The sequence below is a fragment of the Nomascus leucogenys genome, chromosome 22a (assembly GCF_006542625.1).
Source record: "Nomascus leucogenys isolate Asia chromosome 22a, Asia_NLE_v1, whole genome shotgun sequence".
NCBI classification, from domain to species: Eukaryota; Metazoa; Chordata; class Mammalia; order Primates; family Hylobatidae; genus Nomascus; species Nomascus leucogenys.
In genome coordinates, this window is record NC_044402.1 from 124412261 (window position 1) to 124426602 (window position 14342).

The 14342-nt window shown below is 41.5% G+C and overlaps 1 protein-coding gene across 2 annotated transcripts in view; it reads right to left on the reverse strand.

Moving 5' to 3' along the window:
• Nucleotides 1-14342, reverse strand: part of AP1S3 (adaptor related protein complex 1 subunit sigma 3) — an 85802-nt gene that overhangs the window by 12560 nt on the left and 58900 nt on the right. For both annotated transcript variants that reach the window (XM_030802927.1, XM_030802928.1), the window contains exons 2-4: nucleotides 13981-14159; nucleotides 12190-12298; nucleotides 1820-1957 (exon numbers count right to left, since the gene is read on the reverse strand). In XM_030802927.1, the coding sequence (XP_030658787.1) occupies nucleotides 1820-1957; nucleotides 12190-12298; nucleotides 13981-14159 (426 nt within the window). The remainder of the gene's footprint in view (nucleotides 1-1819; nucleotides 1958-12189; nucleotides 12299-13980; nucleotides 14160-14342) is intronic.

Below are 14342 nucleotides of genomic sequence, written 5' to 3' on the forward strand. Positions count from 1 at the left end.
AACCCAGTAGTGTGTCTTGGCCCCCAATTCAGCTTTAATTACTGAAGTGCCAAAGACTCCGTTAGAAAGTCTGTTTCTCCTGTAAGGAGATTCCACAGTCAGGACCCTGAGGTCCTGAAGTTAAAAAAAACCTCCACCCCCTCTGCCTGCCCCCAACTCCCAGCGTATTTTATGAAACACTGTTTTGTGAAATTTCCAAACCACTGATTTCTCAAATACCTTGTAAAGTTTTCCTCCCTGTGGCATTTGGAGACAATCAAATCAACATCAGACAGTTTAGATGCACTTTTTGAGGTGAGACACCTCTGGTAATGAATGCATTGGCCTTCTAATAGGCACACACAGCTGCTTACAGCACCCACTCAAATAGATGTTTTCCTCCACATCCATTCACCAGAGGACTGATTCTCTGGCTGGGCGGGAGCAAGTAATCAGCCTAAAGATGCACCAAAATAGTTGCTGGGAATTCACACCTAATGGTGTTTTGTTAATTTAATCACTCTCTTCAAAATAGCAGAAAAAAGTAGCTTTAATACCAGTTTTACTTATTTATTTATTTTGAGATGAAGTCCCGCTCTATCACCCAGGTGGTGCAGCGGTGCTATCTCAGCTCGCTGCAACCACCGCCTCCCGGGTTCCAGTGGTTCTACTGCCTCACCCTCCCAAGTAGCTGGGATTACAGGCACACATCACCATGCCCAGCTAATTTTTGTGTTGTTAGTAGAGATGGGGTTTCACCATGTTGGCCAGGCTGGTCTTGAACTCCTAGCCTCAAGTCATCTGCCTGCCTCGGCCTCCCAAAGTGCTGGGATTACAGGAGTGAGCCACCGCATCTGGCCAAATGCTAATTTTAAAAAGGTGCTTTACAATGCTCTGGATCCTCTTGACCTACTTATTTGAAAATAGGAAGATGGGAAGACCCACTGAGGCTGTGGGAAGAAGAATCTAGAGGTGGCAGGGATGGGATGGAACCCAGCCCCTCAGAGCATCTCATTTGGGAGGGCAGAGGTCAGTGGTGAAGTGCTCTTCCTCACTGCGTCCTGGGAGGAACGGAGGGGCTGATGTAGGTAAGTTCCCTGAGGAGGTATGATGCAAATCTGTGCTGCCTCTAAAAGAACATTCCCACTTTATTTTATATAGAAATCCCAGAGTCCAGGGCAGTACCAAATGGATGCTTCCGGGCCCATTTATACCTTGGCAAGCAAACCACAGTGTTCCCAATTTCTTTATGCAAACAGGAGCACACATACAGCCTTCCCAAAAGGTGTAAGAAATTTTAATTAAAATGATAAATGCCATGCTCAATAATAAAGCTTTAATATCCCTGGCAAACAAAATAACAATGTACTGCTATTCTCCTTTCCCAGGGCAGCATAGGTGTTTTAATGAAAGTCTTTTTATACATCTCATAAAATTATTCTTGAAAAGAATATCACTAAGTATTTGATACCTTTTTGGCAGTGAAGGACTCTTGCACTCCAAAGCTCAGCCAAATGTGAAGAGCAAAGACTCTAAAGCCCAATTGCCTGGGTTCAAATCTCTATTCCACACTTCCTAGCTGTGTGAAATTGAGCAGGTCATTTAACCTCTTGGTGTCTCAGTTTACTCATCTGTAAAGTGGGAGTAACAGTATCACCTACCTTTTTGAGTTGATGTGAGGATTAAATAAGCTAACACATATAAATAGTTTAGAAACCGTACCCAGCACAGAGTAAGTACTCAGTAAGTCTTGGCTAATATTATATTAACACCATCATCATCATCATCATCATCATCATCATCATCATCTTTCTCCCATGGTTTGGGAAACCGTACTGACCTCCTGTAACATATCAGAGTCTTCAATGGCTTTGACAGCAATTTTCTTGGATGTTTCCTGAATTTCTCCACCTATTATAAACTCGTCCAGGATGAAATAAGCCTTTTCAAAATTGAAGATAATATCCAGCTCGCAGACCTGGTGGGACAAAAACAAATGTTTTGATCAACTTGCAGTTGTATCAGGGGAAACATCTGCCCGAATCTCGAGCTTTTTCAGTTTGCACTCATGTGGTGTACCAAAAATAAAAATATCAGATGCCATTTTAAGGACAGAAAAAAAGAACAGGGAATGCCAGGCCTTTAATAAATGGAATGCTACATTCTATTAAAGCAAAGCACGTCCTTAGATAATAATGTTTTGTGTTGCAACAGGAAATTGGAGGCTCAGTAAGGGAATGAGGCCACTCGGCTCCTCTTTCTAACTGCACCAAGAAAACTGAGCCCCAGCTGCATTGCAGGCAGGAGGGCAGAGCTTTATTTCTCCTGCTCTCTGCTCTGTGAATCTTGGCTTCTAGCTTTAGAACTCTCTCAGAAACTAACTCTTCAGAGGAAAATTAGCTCAACTGTGTTAATTTTTCTCAAAATTATGTCACAGCCAGTGGTTCTCAAACTCATTCCACAGGCTCATTAAAACACACTGGTGCTACGGCCCACCCCCAGAGTTTATGACTCAGGAGGTCTAGATAAGAACTGAGAATCTGCACTTTTCACAGGTTCCCAGGTGACGCTGAGGCCACTGGACTGGGGGATTTCACATCCAGAACCCCTGGCATGGACCAAAGCAGAGTCTGATAGATTTTGGTGTTTATTTAAGTGTAGCAAGTATGGCAAGATCGCTCCCATCATCCAAATAAGACTCATTTCCCATACTCACACACCATCCTTGCTGTCTTACTCCCCACTTATTCCTCTACTCACTGACACCTTCTCTTTCCGTACCATACCCCACCCACCCAACTGAAGCTGTTCTCTTGAAACTCTGCTCATTGAGTCTCCAGACTGCATAAATGTCTTCTTTTGAGAAGTGTCTGTTCATATCCTTCACCCACTTTTTGATGGGGCTGTTTTATCTCTTGTACATTTGTTTAAGTTCTTTGTAGATTCTGGACGTTAGCCCTTTGTCAGATGGATAGATTGCAAAAGTTTTCTCCCATTCTGTAGGTTGCCTGTTCACTCTGATGATAGTTTCTTTTGCTGTATAGAAGCTCTTTAATTGGATCCCATTTGTCTATTTTAGCTTTTGTCACTAGTCATTAGAAAAATGCAAATCAAAACTACAATGAGATACTATCTCACGCCAGTTAGAATGGCGATAATTAAAAAGTCAGGAAACAACAGATGCTAGAGAGGATGTGGAAAATGGGAATGCTTTTACACTGTTGGCGGGAGTGTAAATTAGTTCAACCATTGTGGAAGGCAGTGTGGCAATTCCTCAAGGATCTAGAACCAGAAATACCATTTGACCCAGCAATCCCATTACTGGATATATACCCAAAGGATTATAAATCATTCTACTATAAAGACACATGCACACGTATGTTTATTGCAGCACTGTTCACAATAGCAAAGACTTGGAACCAACCCAAATGCCCATCAATGATAGACTGGATAAAGAAAATGTGGCACATATACACCATGGAATACTATGCAGCCATAAAAAAGGATGAGTTCATGTCCTTTGCAAGGACGTAGATGAAGCTGGAAACCATCATTCTCACAAACTAACAGAAGAACAGAAAACCAAACACTGCATGTTCTCACTCATAAGTGGGAGTTGAACAATGAGAACACATGGACACAGGGAGGGAAACATCACACACCAGAGCCTGCCACGGGGTTGGGGGCTAGGGGAGAGATAGCATTAGGAGAAATACCTAATGTAGATGACAGGTTGATGGGTGCAGCAAACCACCATGGCACATATATATCTATGTAACAAACCTGCACGTTCTGTGCATGTATCCCAGAACTTAAAGTATAATTTTTTAAAAAAAGGGAGGAGAAAAAAAAAGAAAGGAAGTCTCCAGACCTCCCCAACATTTACCTCTCAGCTGCATGTGGTACTCTTCACCAATCTCTGTTCCTTGAAAATCTCTTCTCCCTTGCTCCCCTGATTTTGGCAATACCGCTTAATGCCTGTTTTTCTTGTCTATCTCTGATAATTCCTTCTCAGACTCATTGGATAATTTATCTCCCTCCTACCCTGCACTTGTTTAAGAAGTATTTAAGGTGTGCCTAGCACATATCAGTCAACAGAACAGACAAACATCTCTGCTGCATGTTGCTTATATTCTAGCCATCCATCTTCTGCTTGAATATTCATGTTCCTCAAGGGAGCCTCTTCTCTTTGCAAAATGCATATTCTCCTGGGCAATCTTGCTGACTCTCTACAGCTGTGTCTAGCATGCAGGTAGCTCAACAAACCTAGATGACTAGCCCTGATCTCCCTCTGGGCCACTAGTCCAATATTTTCACCCACTAACTAGACATCTTTACCTGCCTATTCCTCAATCCATGTCACCATGTCCCAAACTGATATCAAGATTATTCTTTTTCCTTTAGTCCCTATTTTGCTTAGTAGTTGCAACCTCTTTCTAATTGCTCCATCTAATTCATTCTAGAGTTCAACCAACATACTTCCCCTTCCCCATTCATTCCTCTCCCTCCCTTAATCTCATCTCTCTGGATTTGGTCATCAGTTTCTACTGATTCTATTGTCTAAATAAGTCCCTACCTTCCTCTCTTCTCTGCCTTCACAGCTGCTGCTCAGGCCTACAGCACTTCTCCATCAGGCCACTGTGATGACCTTCCAGGTGGCGGTTGTGCCTGCTCAAGGCCATTGACCACGAATGCTTTGCTAAAATGCTGATCTTGTGCCTCTCCTGTGTAAGGTCTTCAGGACAAAGGCATATAGGAATCTCTACCAGCCTGGGCCCTGCTGTCTGATTTCATGTGCCAGTGCTCATCCACGCATCTGACATGCATGCCACAAACTCACAATGTCACGGTGCTTTTTTGTGCCTTTGCCTTCTGCACATTCCAACAATTCTTGGATTGTGTCCCCAAATGTCCTTTTCTTTATTCTCCTGCTGGCAAAACCAAGCTCATTTTTTCAAGGCCAAATTCAAAAGTCAGGCACATGGCGATTCCCCACATCCCCTTTTCCCCATTCAGATTTCACATCACTTCCTATGGGTTCTCACCTACATCTTCTGTGCACTAGTTTATGCTTATTGATTACTAATCACTCCCCCATACTGCGAGTTCAGGGCAGAAACTTTGTCTTCATCATCTTTATATCCCTGGTTTCTGGCACATTGTAAGACACAAAAAATGCTTGTAAGATAAATGAATGAGCAAGTTTAAGTAGAGGCCTTGTCTGGGCATGGTGGCTCATGCCTGTAATCCCAGCACTTTGGGAGGCTGAGGCAGGCAGATCACTTGAGGCCAAGAGTTCAAGACCAGCCTGGCCAACATGGTGAAACCTTGTCTTTACTAAAAATATAAAAATTAGCCAGGCATGGTGGTGCACGACTGTAATCCCAGCTACTCAGGAGGCTGAGGCAGAAGAATCACTTGAACCCAGGAGGCAGAGGTTGCAGTGAGCCAAGATCATGCCACTGCACTCCAGCCTGGGTGACAGAGCAAGACTCCTTCTCAAAAAATAAAAATAAATAAATACAGGCCTTGTTTCTAATATGCTAGAGATTATGGCATCCCAGATATAATTCTATGGTTGTACTGAATGCTATAACTTTGCATGAAATAGATGTCAATATTTTAGCAAATTCCTCCATATATTTACAAGTTAGGTCAATAAACTAGCAAACTCCACAAGGAACATGGTTGAAGTTGACAGATCCAAATGAATCCAACTTCTGTACAGAATTACCATGGCATACTGGGGATATATCATAGTTTATTTAAGCAGTTCCTTTATGGATATGGGCAGACTTTGGGCTGTTTCCAGTTTTTATTCTAAATGACGCTGCCATAATTTTTGTTGTGTATTGTACACTAATTTGAGTATAGCGTAGGAATAAATCCCTTGGGAAATTGTTTGGTCAAAGGATTTGTTTACTTAAAATTGATAAATACTAAAATGTGCTCCTCCAAAGTAGTCTATAAGACTTAAAAGTTTCACTAACAGTAGGAGTGATTACCTATTTATGCCATCTCCAGCAATGGATAGTCTCTAAATTTTCAGATGAACATTAATTAAATTTGCATTTCCCTGCTTATTAGTGAGACTGTACATCTTATTAGATATGCACTGGCCCTTTCCATTTCTTGCTTTGTCTACAAATTACTTCTTAAAGACTTTTTTTCTATTGCAATATTTGTCTTAGAAATTTGAATGATTCTTTCGGTGTCACAGACACTGTCTCCTTTCCCTGCTGTTGTATATGTTGCAAGCGTTTTCTATGTAGAAGCTAAAAGAATAAGGTAGATTTACATGCACAAATACGGCAAGAGCTCTAAGATAGACTTGTAAGGGGGAAAAAAAAGAAAGTTGTAGAATAATATGCAGAATGCAATCCCATTTTTAAAAACCGTATATGTTTAAAGGGATATGTAAAAATATGCATCATTTTTGCAGTTTTAAACAATAGAAAGAAACAAAAAGAAATCACAATAGATTAGACATCCATGTACATGAAAGAAGGTATGAGAAGGAAGCAGTTACCAGAGGTCAGAAAAGGCAGAAGTCAGGAGTTATAGTAGCAAGCTGAGGAACCTCGGAGTTCAAGGCAGGCGTAGACCAGGAATCCAAGACAGACAGGAGCCTCATTAGGAGAAACCAGCAATTAAAATCCTGCAAAGTGAACCTGACAGATACTAATGAAAATTCTCTAGGAACTTTTTATACCCCACTTTGACGCATCCCCAGGTCTGGGTCCTCCAGCAGCCATGGGGCAATTAATTTACTGTACTAGTTTCAAGGGATAAGGGTAAGGTAAGGTGGTAGGCAGAGTTAGAGAGACAATACACACACACACACACACACACACACACACACACACACACACACACCTTGATATACAGTTACTATCTTTAGCTCTGAAGAGAAATGAATATGCAAGTTCCATAGGCATTATAGAGAATGTTACAACTGAGCAACTATTTCACATACAGCAACTCAAAAGTGCTACCCTATAGTTATTATTTGAGTCTACTGCCATCTGAGAATGAAAGAAAATATCCAGGAAGACCCTTAGACCAGTTCATTTTTTTTTTTTTTTTTTGGAGACAGTCTTACTCCGTCACCCAGGCTGGAGTGCAGTGGAGTCATCTCAGCTTGCTGCAACCCCTGCCTCCTGGGTTCAAACTATACTTCCACCTCAGCCTCCCAAGTAGCTGCGATTACAGGCATATGCCACCATGCCTGGCTAATTTTCTTATTTTTATTTTTAGTAGAGACAGGGTTTCACCATGTTGGCCAGGCTGGTCCTGAACTCCTGACCTTAGGTGATCCCCCCCACCTTGGCCTCCCAAAGTGCTGGGATTACAGGCATGAGCCACTGTTCCCAGTCCCAATTCAGGTTTCTGAAGCTACTGCCTAATTACTCATGCCTGTAATCCCAGCACTTTGGGGGGGCTGAGGCAGGCTGATCATTTGAGGTCAAGAGTTCGAGACCAGACTGAGCAACATGGTGAGACCCTGTCTCTACTAAACATACAAAAAATTAGCCAGGCATGGTGGCACATGCCTGTAATCCCAGCCACTCGGGAGGCTGAGGCAGGAGAATCGCTTGAACCTAGGAAGCAGAGGTTGCAGTGAGCCAAGATTGCGCCACTGCACCCCAACCTGGGCAACAGAGTAAGACTCTGTCTCAGAAAAAAGAAACAAAATAAAATAAAATAATAAATTCCACCTTGAGGTTGTCCCAATACAACAAAAATATATCCTTGATGCTCAAGTGACTACACTCCTTCTAATTATGCAAATACCCCTGGCTTCTTCCTCCCTCACCATGTTAATAAACACATGAGCCTCTTTATTTTCTCGTGTATCTAGATTCTGAATAAAGCTTTAAAAAGATAGAAACTATCATTAAACTTTATTTTCAATGTCCTAGCCTTGTGCTATACTGTAATTTGGCTTGAGGTTCTTTTCTTACAGCAGAATTCATGGTGCAGTGAGATTATTTCTGGCATTTCACCAACCGAATCCTTTTGGACAGAATCTAAGAAGCACATGTACTTATTAAATTGTGCTCTAAAGTAAATACAAAAAGTTTCAAGTTACATGCAGCAAATGCTTCAAATAATAGTAAACTATATAAGTACCATAAAGCTAAATATAAAATAATAACAGGCCGGGCGCAGTGGCTCACGCCTGTAATCCCAACACTTTGGGAGGCCGAGGTGGGTGGATTACCTGAGGCCAGCAGTTTGAGACCAGCCTGGCCAACATGGGAAAACCCCATCTCTACTAAAAATACAAAAATTAGCCAGGTGTGGTGACACATGCCTGTAATCCCAGCTACTAGGGAGGCTGAGGCAGGAGAATCGCTTGAACCCAGGAGGCAGAAGTTGCAGTGAGCCGAGACCGCGCCACTGCACTCCAGCCTGGGCAACAAGAGCGAGACTCCATCTCAAAAATAAATAAATAAATAAAATAAAACAAGAATAATGCAATGTACAACTATATAGAAATGAATAGTTTATTAAGTATTGCTATCACACCATCTCTTTGCCCCTCCCAGCAGCCCTATAAGGTCAGCAAAGTAAACACTTCTCTTAACCTTTTTGAGGGTCATTTTTCTCATCTGCAAAACAGAGATACATGACAGGCCCCAAATCCTTGAATTGGTGAGTGAGTGAGCCTACACCAGCATCTGGGGACTCATAGTGCTCTTCCCCTGAGAGCAAAAAACAAACAAAAAACTCCCTACATCAAGTCCAAAAGCTCTCTGGGACATCAACATCCTCACACACTGAGGCACCAGTAAAAATTCACACTATAGTCTGTAATGCAGAAATATGGCAGGTATCTAAATCCTCAGACTCTTATCTGGCATGAGACTTTGAGGCATTTCCTCTGAGCCTCTATAAATTGGGGTTAATGCTACTTACTGAAGATTGGAAGATTAACTAGCTAATCCTTGTAAATCTCCTTGGAATTGAAAAGTGCTAAAAAAATACACAACTTAAATTAGTAGCCAGAGATTTTGATCCATCTGTCTTCAGCAGATAATATTTTCCAGTGTTATAAGAGAAGCTCAATACCAAGTTTTCCCCTAGATAACATTATATAAGGGCAGAATTCAAGGAAAGCTTTAGTATTAATATGGGAGGAAAAGAAAACCAAAGAGAAATATTTTACTGCTAAAATTATGTCACTGAGAATCAGTACTGGAAGTCTTTGCTCATCACTGTTAATTAACAAGAACTGAACTTCTACTGGGCATATGGCCTTGAATTGCTCTTAGCTGCTCTTAGCTTAATGAAAGATTCATTGAATTTTTTAATAAATTAAATTTTGGTACATGACAAAGACAGAGCTTCCAAAAGTATACCAAAATAGAATGGGAAATTATTGTTAGAGAAATGGGAATTCATTCTGACTCTCCTTGTACTTTAAGTGGGTTTAGCATTGGTGAAGGTCACTCAAGTTCTCTTGAGAAGCAGAATGCCCTGAGATATCTGGCTGAAATTTGGTCAGATAGATTGAGATCAAAATTCAGCCCCAATTCACATTATCACAGTTGGTTTAATCTAGGAAAATGCAACAGGTCAAGCCAGAGTTTGGAAATGAGAAAGAGAAGGCAGGTTATGGGAATGCCCAGACCTCAGGGAAACTTCTTCAGGCTCTTGCAAAAGGCCAAGTCTGTAGTTTATTTCAAAGGAAAGTACAAAAATGTGAGAATTCATTTGAATAATAGTATTAAATTAAATAATATGTTTGAAAACATGTTATTATACATTTGCAAATTTCTCCTTTAAAAAATGAAAATAAACTTGGTATACCAAGACGAGAAAGAAAAGATGGTCTAGTTGTCTTATTACCGTTATATACTGACCAACAACCTGAAATCCCTGAAGCAACATTTGAGTTCTTACAATATCATTTACAAGGGGGAAAAAAGGGAGGGAGGAAAAATTCTTTTAGAAATCTTTCCAGTGTTCATCCTTATGAAAAGTGTTGCAACAAATCTGATAAAATTTGTTCAATATTACAAATACTGCTCATTCATTAAAGAGAATAACAAAAAAACTCTTCTGGAAGTAAATTATCCTAACACTTGACAAAAATCTTCAGTGAGTAAGGAAGAGGGAAGAGGGTATTATGAGAAGAAAACAGTTTCCAAATCCAGTGATTTATTTCTTGAGACTGTTAACTGGATTAAATGTTTTGGAACATTTGCTATCAAATCTGGCCCACAGCTGTTACAAGTTAAGCGGTGGGGGGATAAAATGAGTCACAAAGCATGGTCTCAAGAGAATTGCAATTTGGTGGTCAAGCAAATCGGGTGCCAGTTAGGGACACTCCAAGTTCATTCCTCATTGCTGGAGAACTGTCAGGTATATAAAAAGGGAAATGTAGGCTAGAGGTGGTGGCTCACTCCTGTAATCCCAGCACATCGGGAAGCCAAGGCAGGCAGATCACCCGAGGTCAGGAGTTCAAGACTAGCCTGGCCAACATGGTGAAACCCCATCTCTAATAAAAATATAAAAATGAGCTGGGCATGGTGGGGGGGGCCTGTAATCCTAGCTACTCAGGAGGCTGAGGCAGGAGGATCGCTTGAACTTGGGAAGCAGAGGTTGCAGTGAGCAGAGATCATGCCATTGCACTCCAGCCTGGGCAACAAGAGCAAAACTCCGTCTCAATAAATAAATAAATAAATAAATAAGGGAAGTGCAACAAGGATGGAGGAGTGGTCAGGGATCCATGCTTTGAAAGGTTAAACAACAGGCTAGGGGGTTTGATTTTATTTATTGTACATGATGGAAAGTGGCTGTGAAGGAATGCCACACCTATATCTGGGTTTTTTAAGGAAGATGGTAACTAATAAGGCAAGAGGGCGAACAGAGAAAAGCTCAGAGGCATAAAAAGCCAGGTAGGATGTTTAAGAGAAAAGCAAAATTGAAATCCCAAGTGAACCTATATTAGTGAGAGTGGAAAGAAGGAAATGAATGTCAGCCCAATTTGAATAGACAGAGGCAGATTCTGGTAAAGCATAGAAAAAGACAAAAGAAGCAGCGTCCTTTTGCACTGAAGGATCCTGGAACATGACAAATTCCAATCACGAGACGGAACAGATTTTCAGTAGATGAGTTTGGTTCTGGACCATGAGAAGCCCAGGGAAGACTGTCACCAACAAGGGGAAGGAAAGTCGCTTAGTAAGGGATTTCCAGGACAGAGAGTCAGTACACACAGAGTTAGGAAGAGATGAGGGCATTTAGGGATGGGCGGAGGAAGGGAGCTGAGTGGAAGAAACCAAGGAGGTGCCTTCAGAAATAACAGGACAAGAGTCAGCAGAAATCAATGTCATGGCAAAATCAAAAAGGGCGAATTTAAAGAAAGCGTCATGGTGAGCAAGGGTCCAGCGCTGCAGCGAGAAGCAGGTGAAAGCAGGTGAAGACTCAAGAGGAATCGCTGGTGTCAACCCGCAGGAGGGTTCAATGGTAACTTGCTGATTTCCTTGCAGAGTAAAGATGGATCCATGCTGTAAGCACTGCCAAGTGAAAGAGTTCTGAGGACTGGAGCACCTAGTATAGTATATCACTTGGCAGAAAATGCGAAAAGATTATTGAACAGCAATGTGAAGGAAAAGGATTTGGGTTTTTTGTTTGTTGCTATTTTTCTTATGCATAAATAATTAAGAATACTTACAGCTTAGAAAAAAAGCCAGAGAAAGGATAAAAAGTCAAAACAGAAGAGACGACAAAGCCAATGAAGAATAAAGAACAGAATATCAAGAAATGCTTCACAGTTAAATTCTGGTTCACTGAAATAAGGTCTCTGGTGTATTTGTGGTATGAAGATAAAGACACATCCACTTCTTGAAAGGTTTGGGTGGCCGGGCGTGGTAGCTCATGCCTATAATCCAAGCTCTTCGGGAAGCTGAGGTGGGAAAATTGCTTGAGGCCAAGAGTTCAAGACCAACCTGGGCAACAGAGCGGGACCCTGTCTGTATTGAAAAAGAAAAAAAGAAAGCTTGGGGTCTTTCATTTACTAAGAATTACAGGTTGGGAGAAAAGTCTTGTATTCTAATCTTAGGGGGGCTAAGGTGATCTTCGGTTCAAGTTCAATTCATATTTTAGATGTGACAGAGAGAAGGGATGTGACTAGAGATAGAACTGAAGTAAGAGCTGAGATGGGGACTGTAGCTAATCCTAACCGACAAGGACAACACTTACATTTCCAAAATATTTGTCCAGCAGCTCCACGTAACGATGCACAATCTCTAGCGTCAAGAGCTCATTGTCCTGATTTTCTATTGCACAGCAAAAATATAAACTAGCATACCTTGAAATGAAAGATAACAAAAGCAAAATATGACAATACATTAAGCAACCTGGAAACAGTTTTTCCCGTGAATATGCAAAGTCGCCTCCTCCCTCGCCGAGCCTCTCCTCACCCAAGAATGAAATCATTATTCATCACCCCCAATAGCCTCCTGAAATATAAATCAGAATATATGAAAATTCTGTGGGGGTTGGATTACTTCCGTTAATTACGCATGAAAGGCTCTCAACAAAATTTTACCTTGAAGAGCTATTATCAGGAGAACAGTATCCTTTCGCCCCTGGTAATCAGGGTGTGTTCACACCCCTCTCCAGCTTGTCAATTGTTTTTTGTAAAATAGAAAGCCCTGACCACTGCTGTCAGGAGCCCACGCTCCCCACTCTCCCACTTCACAATGGGCTTCAGTCATTCTGTGTGAGCCTCCCTCCTCAATTTGTCAAACTCCAACCTTGGGCCCAGCAGAAGGAGCTTTGCAGGCACTTGCTGGTAATTTACTCCATTGAATATCAATCTGTGAACGTTACCTCCGTGTTTCCCAACGAGCATTATAAACACCCTTTGCAAGAGCATATCTAAGGAGCATAACTCCTTCCGGAAGTTGCAGTAGGGTGTTGGATGCAGGGTCAAGTCAGCTGTGTTCTGTTCCTGGCTTAGGCATCGATTACCTGGGTCTCCAAGGGCAAAATTATGTTACCTCTCAGGCTTAGTTATCTCATTTATAAATTGAGGGTCCTTTCTAGTATGGTCTTGCCATGGCAAGCAGGTATGGTAAAAACAATATATGGGCTTTAAAGCCAAAAAGATCTAGATTTGAATCCTGGCTCTACCAATTAACACTCAATTACTGTGACTGGGAACTGACTACTTAAACTCTTCGTGTCCTCAATGTACTCACTACAAATTCAAGTAACAGGCATAATAAGAGCTGCCCCACTGAACACATCCCCATCTCTCTGTCATACTAACCTCCATTTTTTCCAAAGCACTTGTTACTAAGTGGAAATATTGTATTTGGTTACTTAATAAATATGTATACTACATGAGAGCAGGAATGTCATCTGTCTTGTTCAATGATGTATCACAGCCATTAGAACAATGCCAGGAATGGCCAGACGTGATGGCTCACGCCTGTAATCCCAGCACTTTGGGAGCCGAGGCAGGTGGATCACCTGAGCACAGGAGTTTGAGACCAGCCTGGCCAACATGGTGAAACCCCATCTCTCTTAAAATATAAAAATTAGTCAGGCATAGTGGTAGATGCCTGCAATCCCAGCTACTCAGGAGGTTGAGGCAAGAGAATCGCTTGAACCCAGGAGGTGGAAGTTGCAGTGAGCCAAGATCATGCCATTGCGCTCCAGCCTGGGTGACAGAGCAAGATTCTGCCTCCAACAAATTAGAAAAGAACAATGCCAGGAATGCAACAGGTGTTCATACCACTTTTCTTGAACGCATGCGTGCACTATCAAGGTGTAGTTTATTTACCTAGAATCCATCCTGGCACCTAGAATTTCTTTCAATAAAATGAGAGTTCTTTTCTAGTTAGTCTATTGGTAGAAATATCTGAGCCCCAGCCTTCAAAGATTTCAGTAAATGATGGAATTGGTATAGCAATCTAAAATGTTCAGGATTAAAACAAACCAAAGCAAGACTGAGAAATTGAGCTCTCAAAAAGTTACTCACACCTTTTATAAACAAGTTTTAGCTCCTTCCAGTCAACAAAACTGCTTGTCCTGTGACCACGGGAGAGAATAATCTGAACAACTTCCCGGGTGATCTTTTTCCTCTCTTTGTCAGGGAGAGTGATGTACCATTTCTGTAGCCGTAATTTCCCTTGTCGACTGAAGAGCAATATGAAATGTATCTAGAACAAACAAAGGACACGAAAAATAGAACCCGATCAGCCAAGTCATTCTGCCGTTCTGCAAAGACACTGAAATTCAATGATGGATTTACATAGAAGGATAATTCTGAACAGATGAAAAAATACTTACCAGCATGAAAACTATCTCATCTGACAAATTATATTTAACCCATCAGAGAAAAA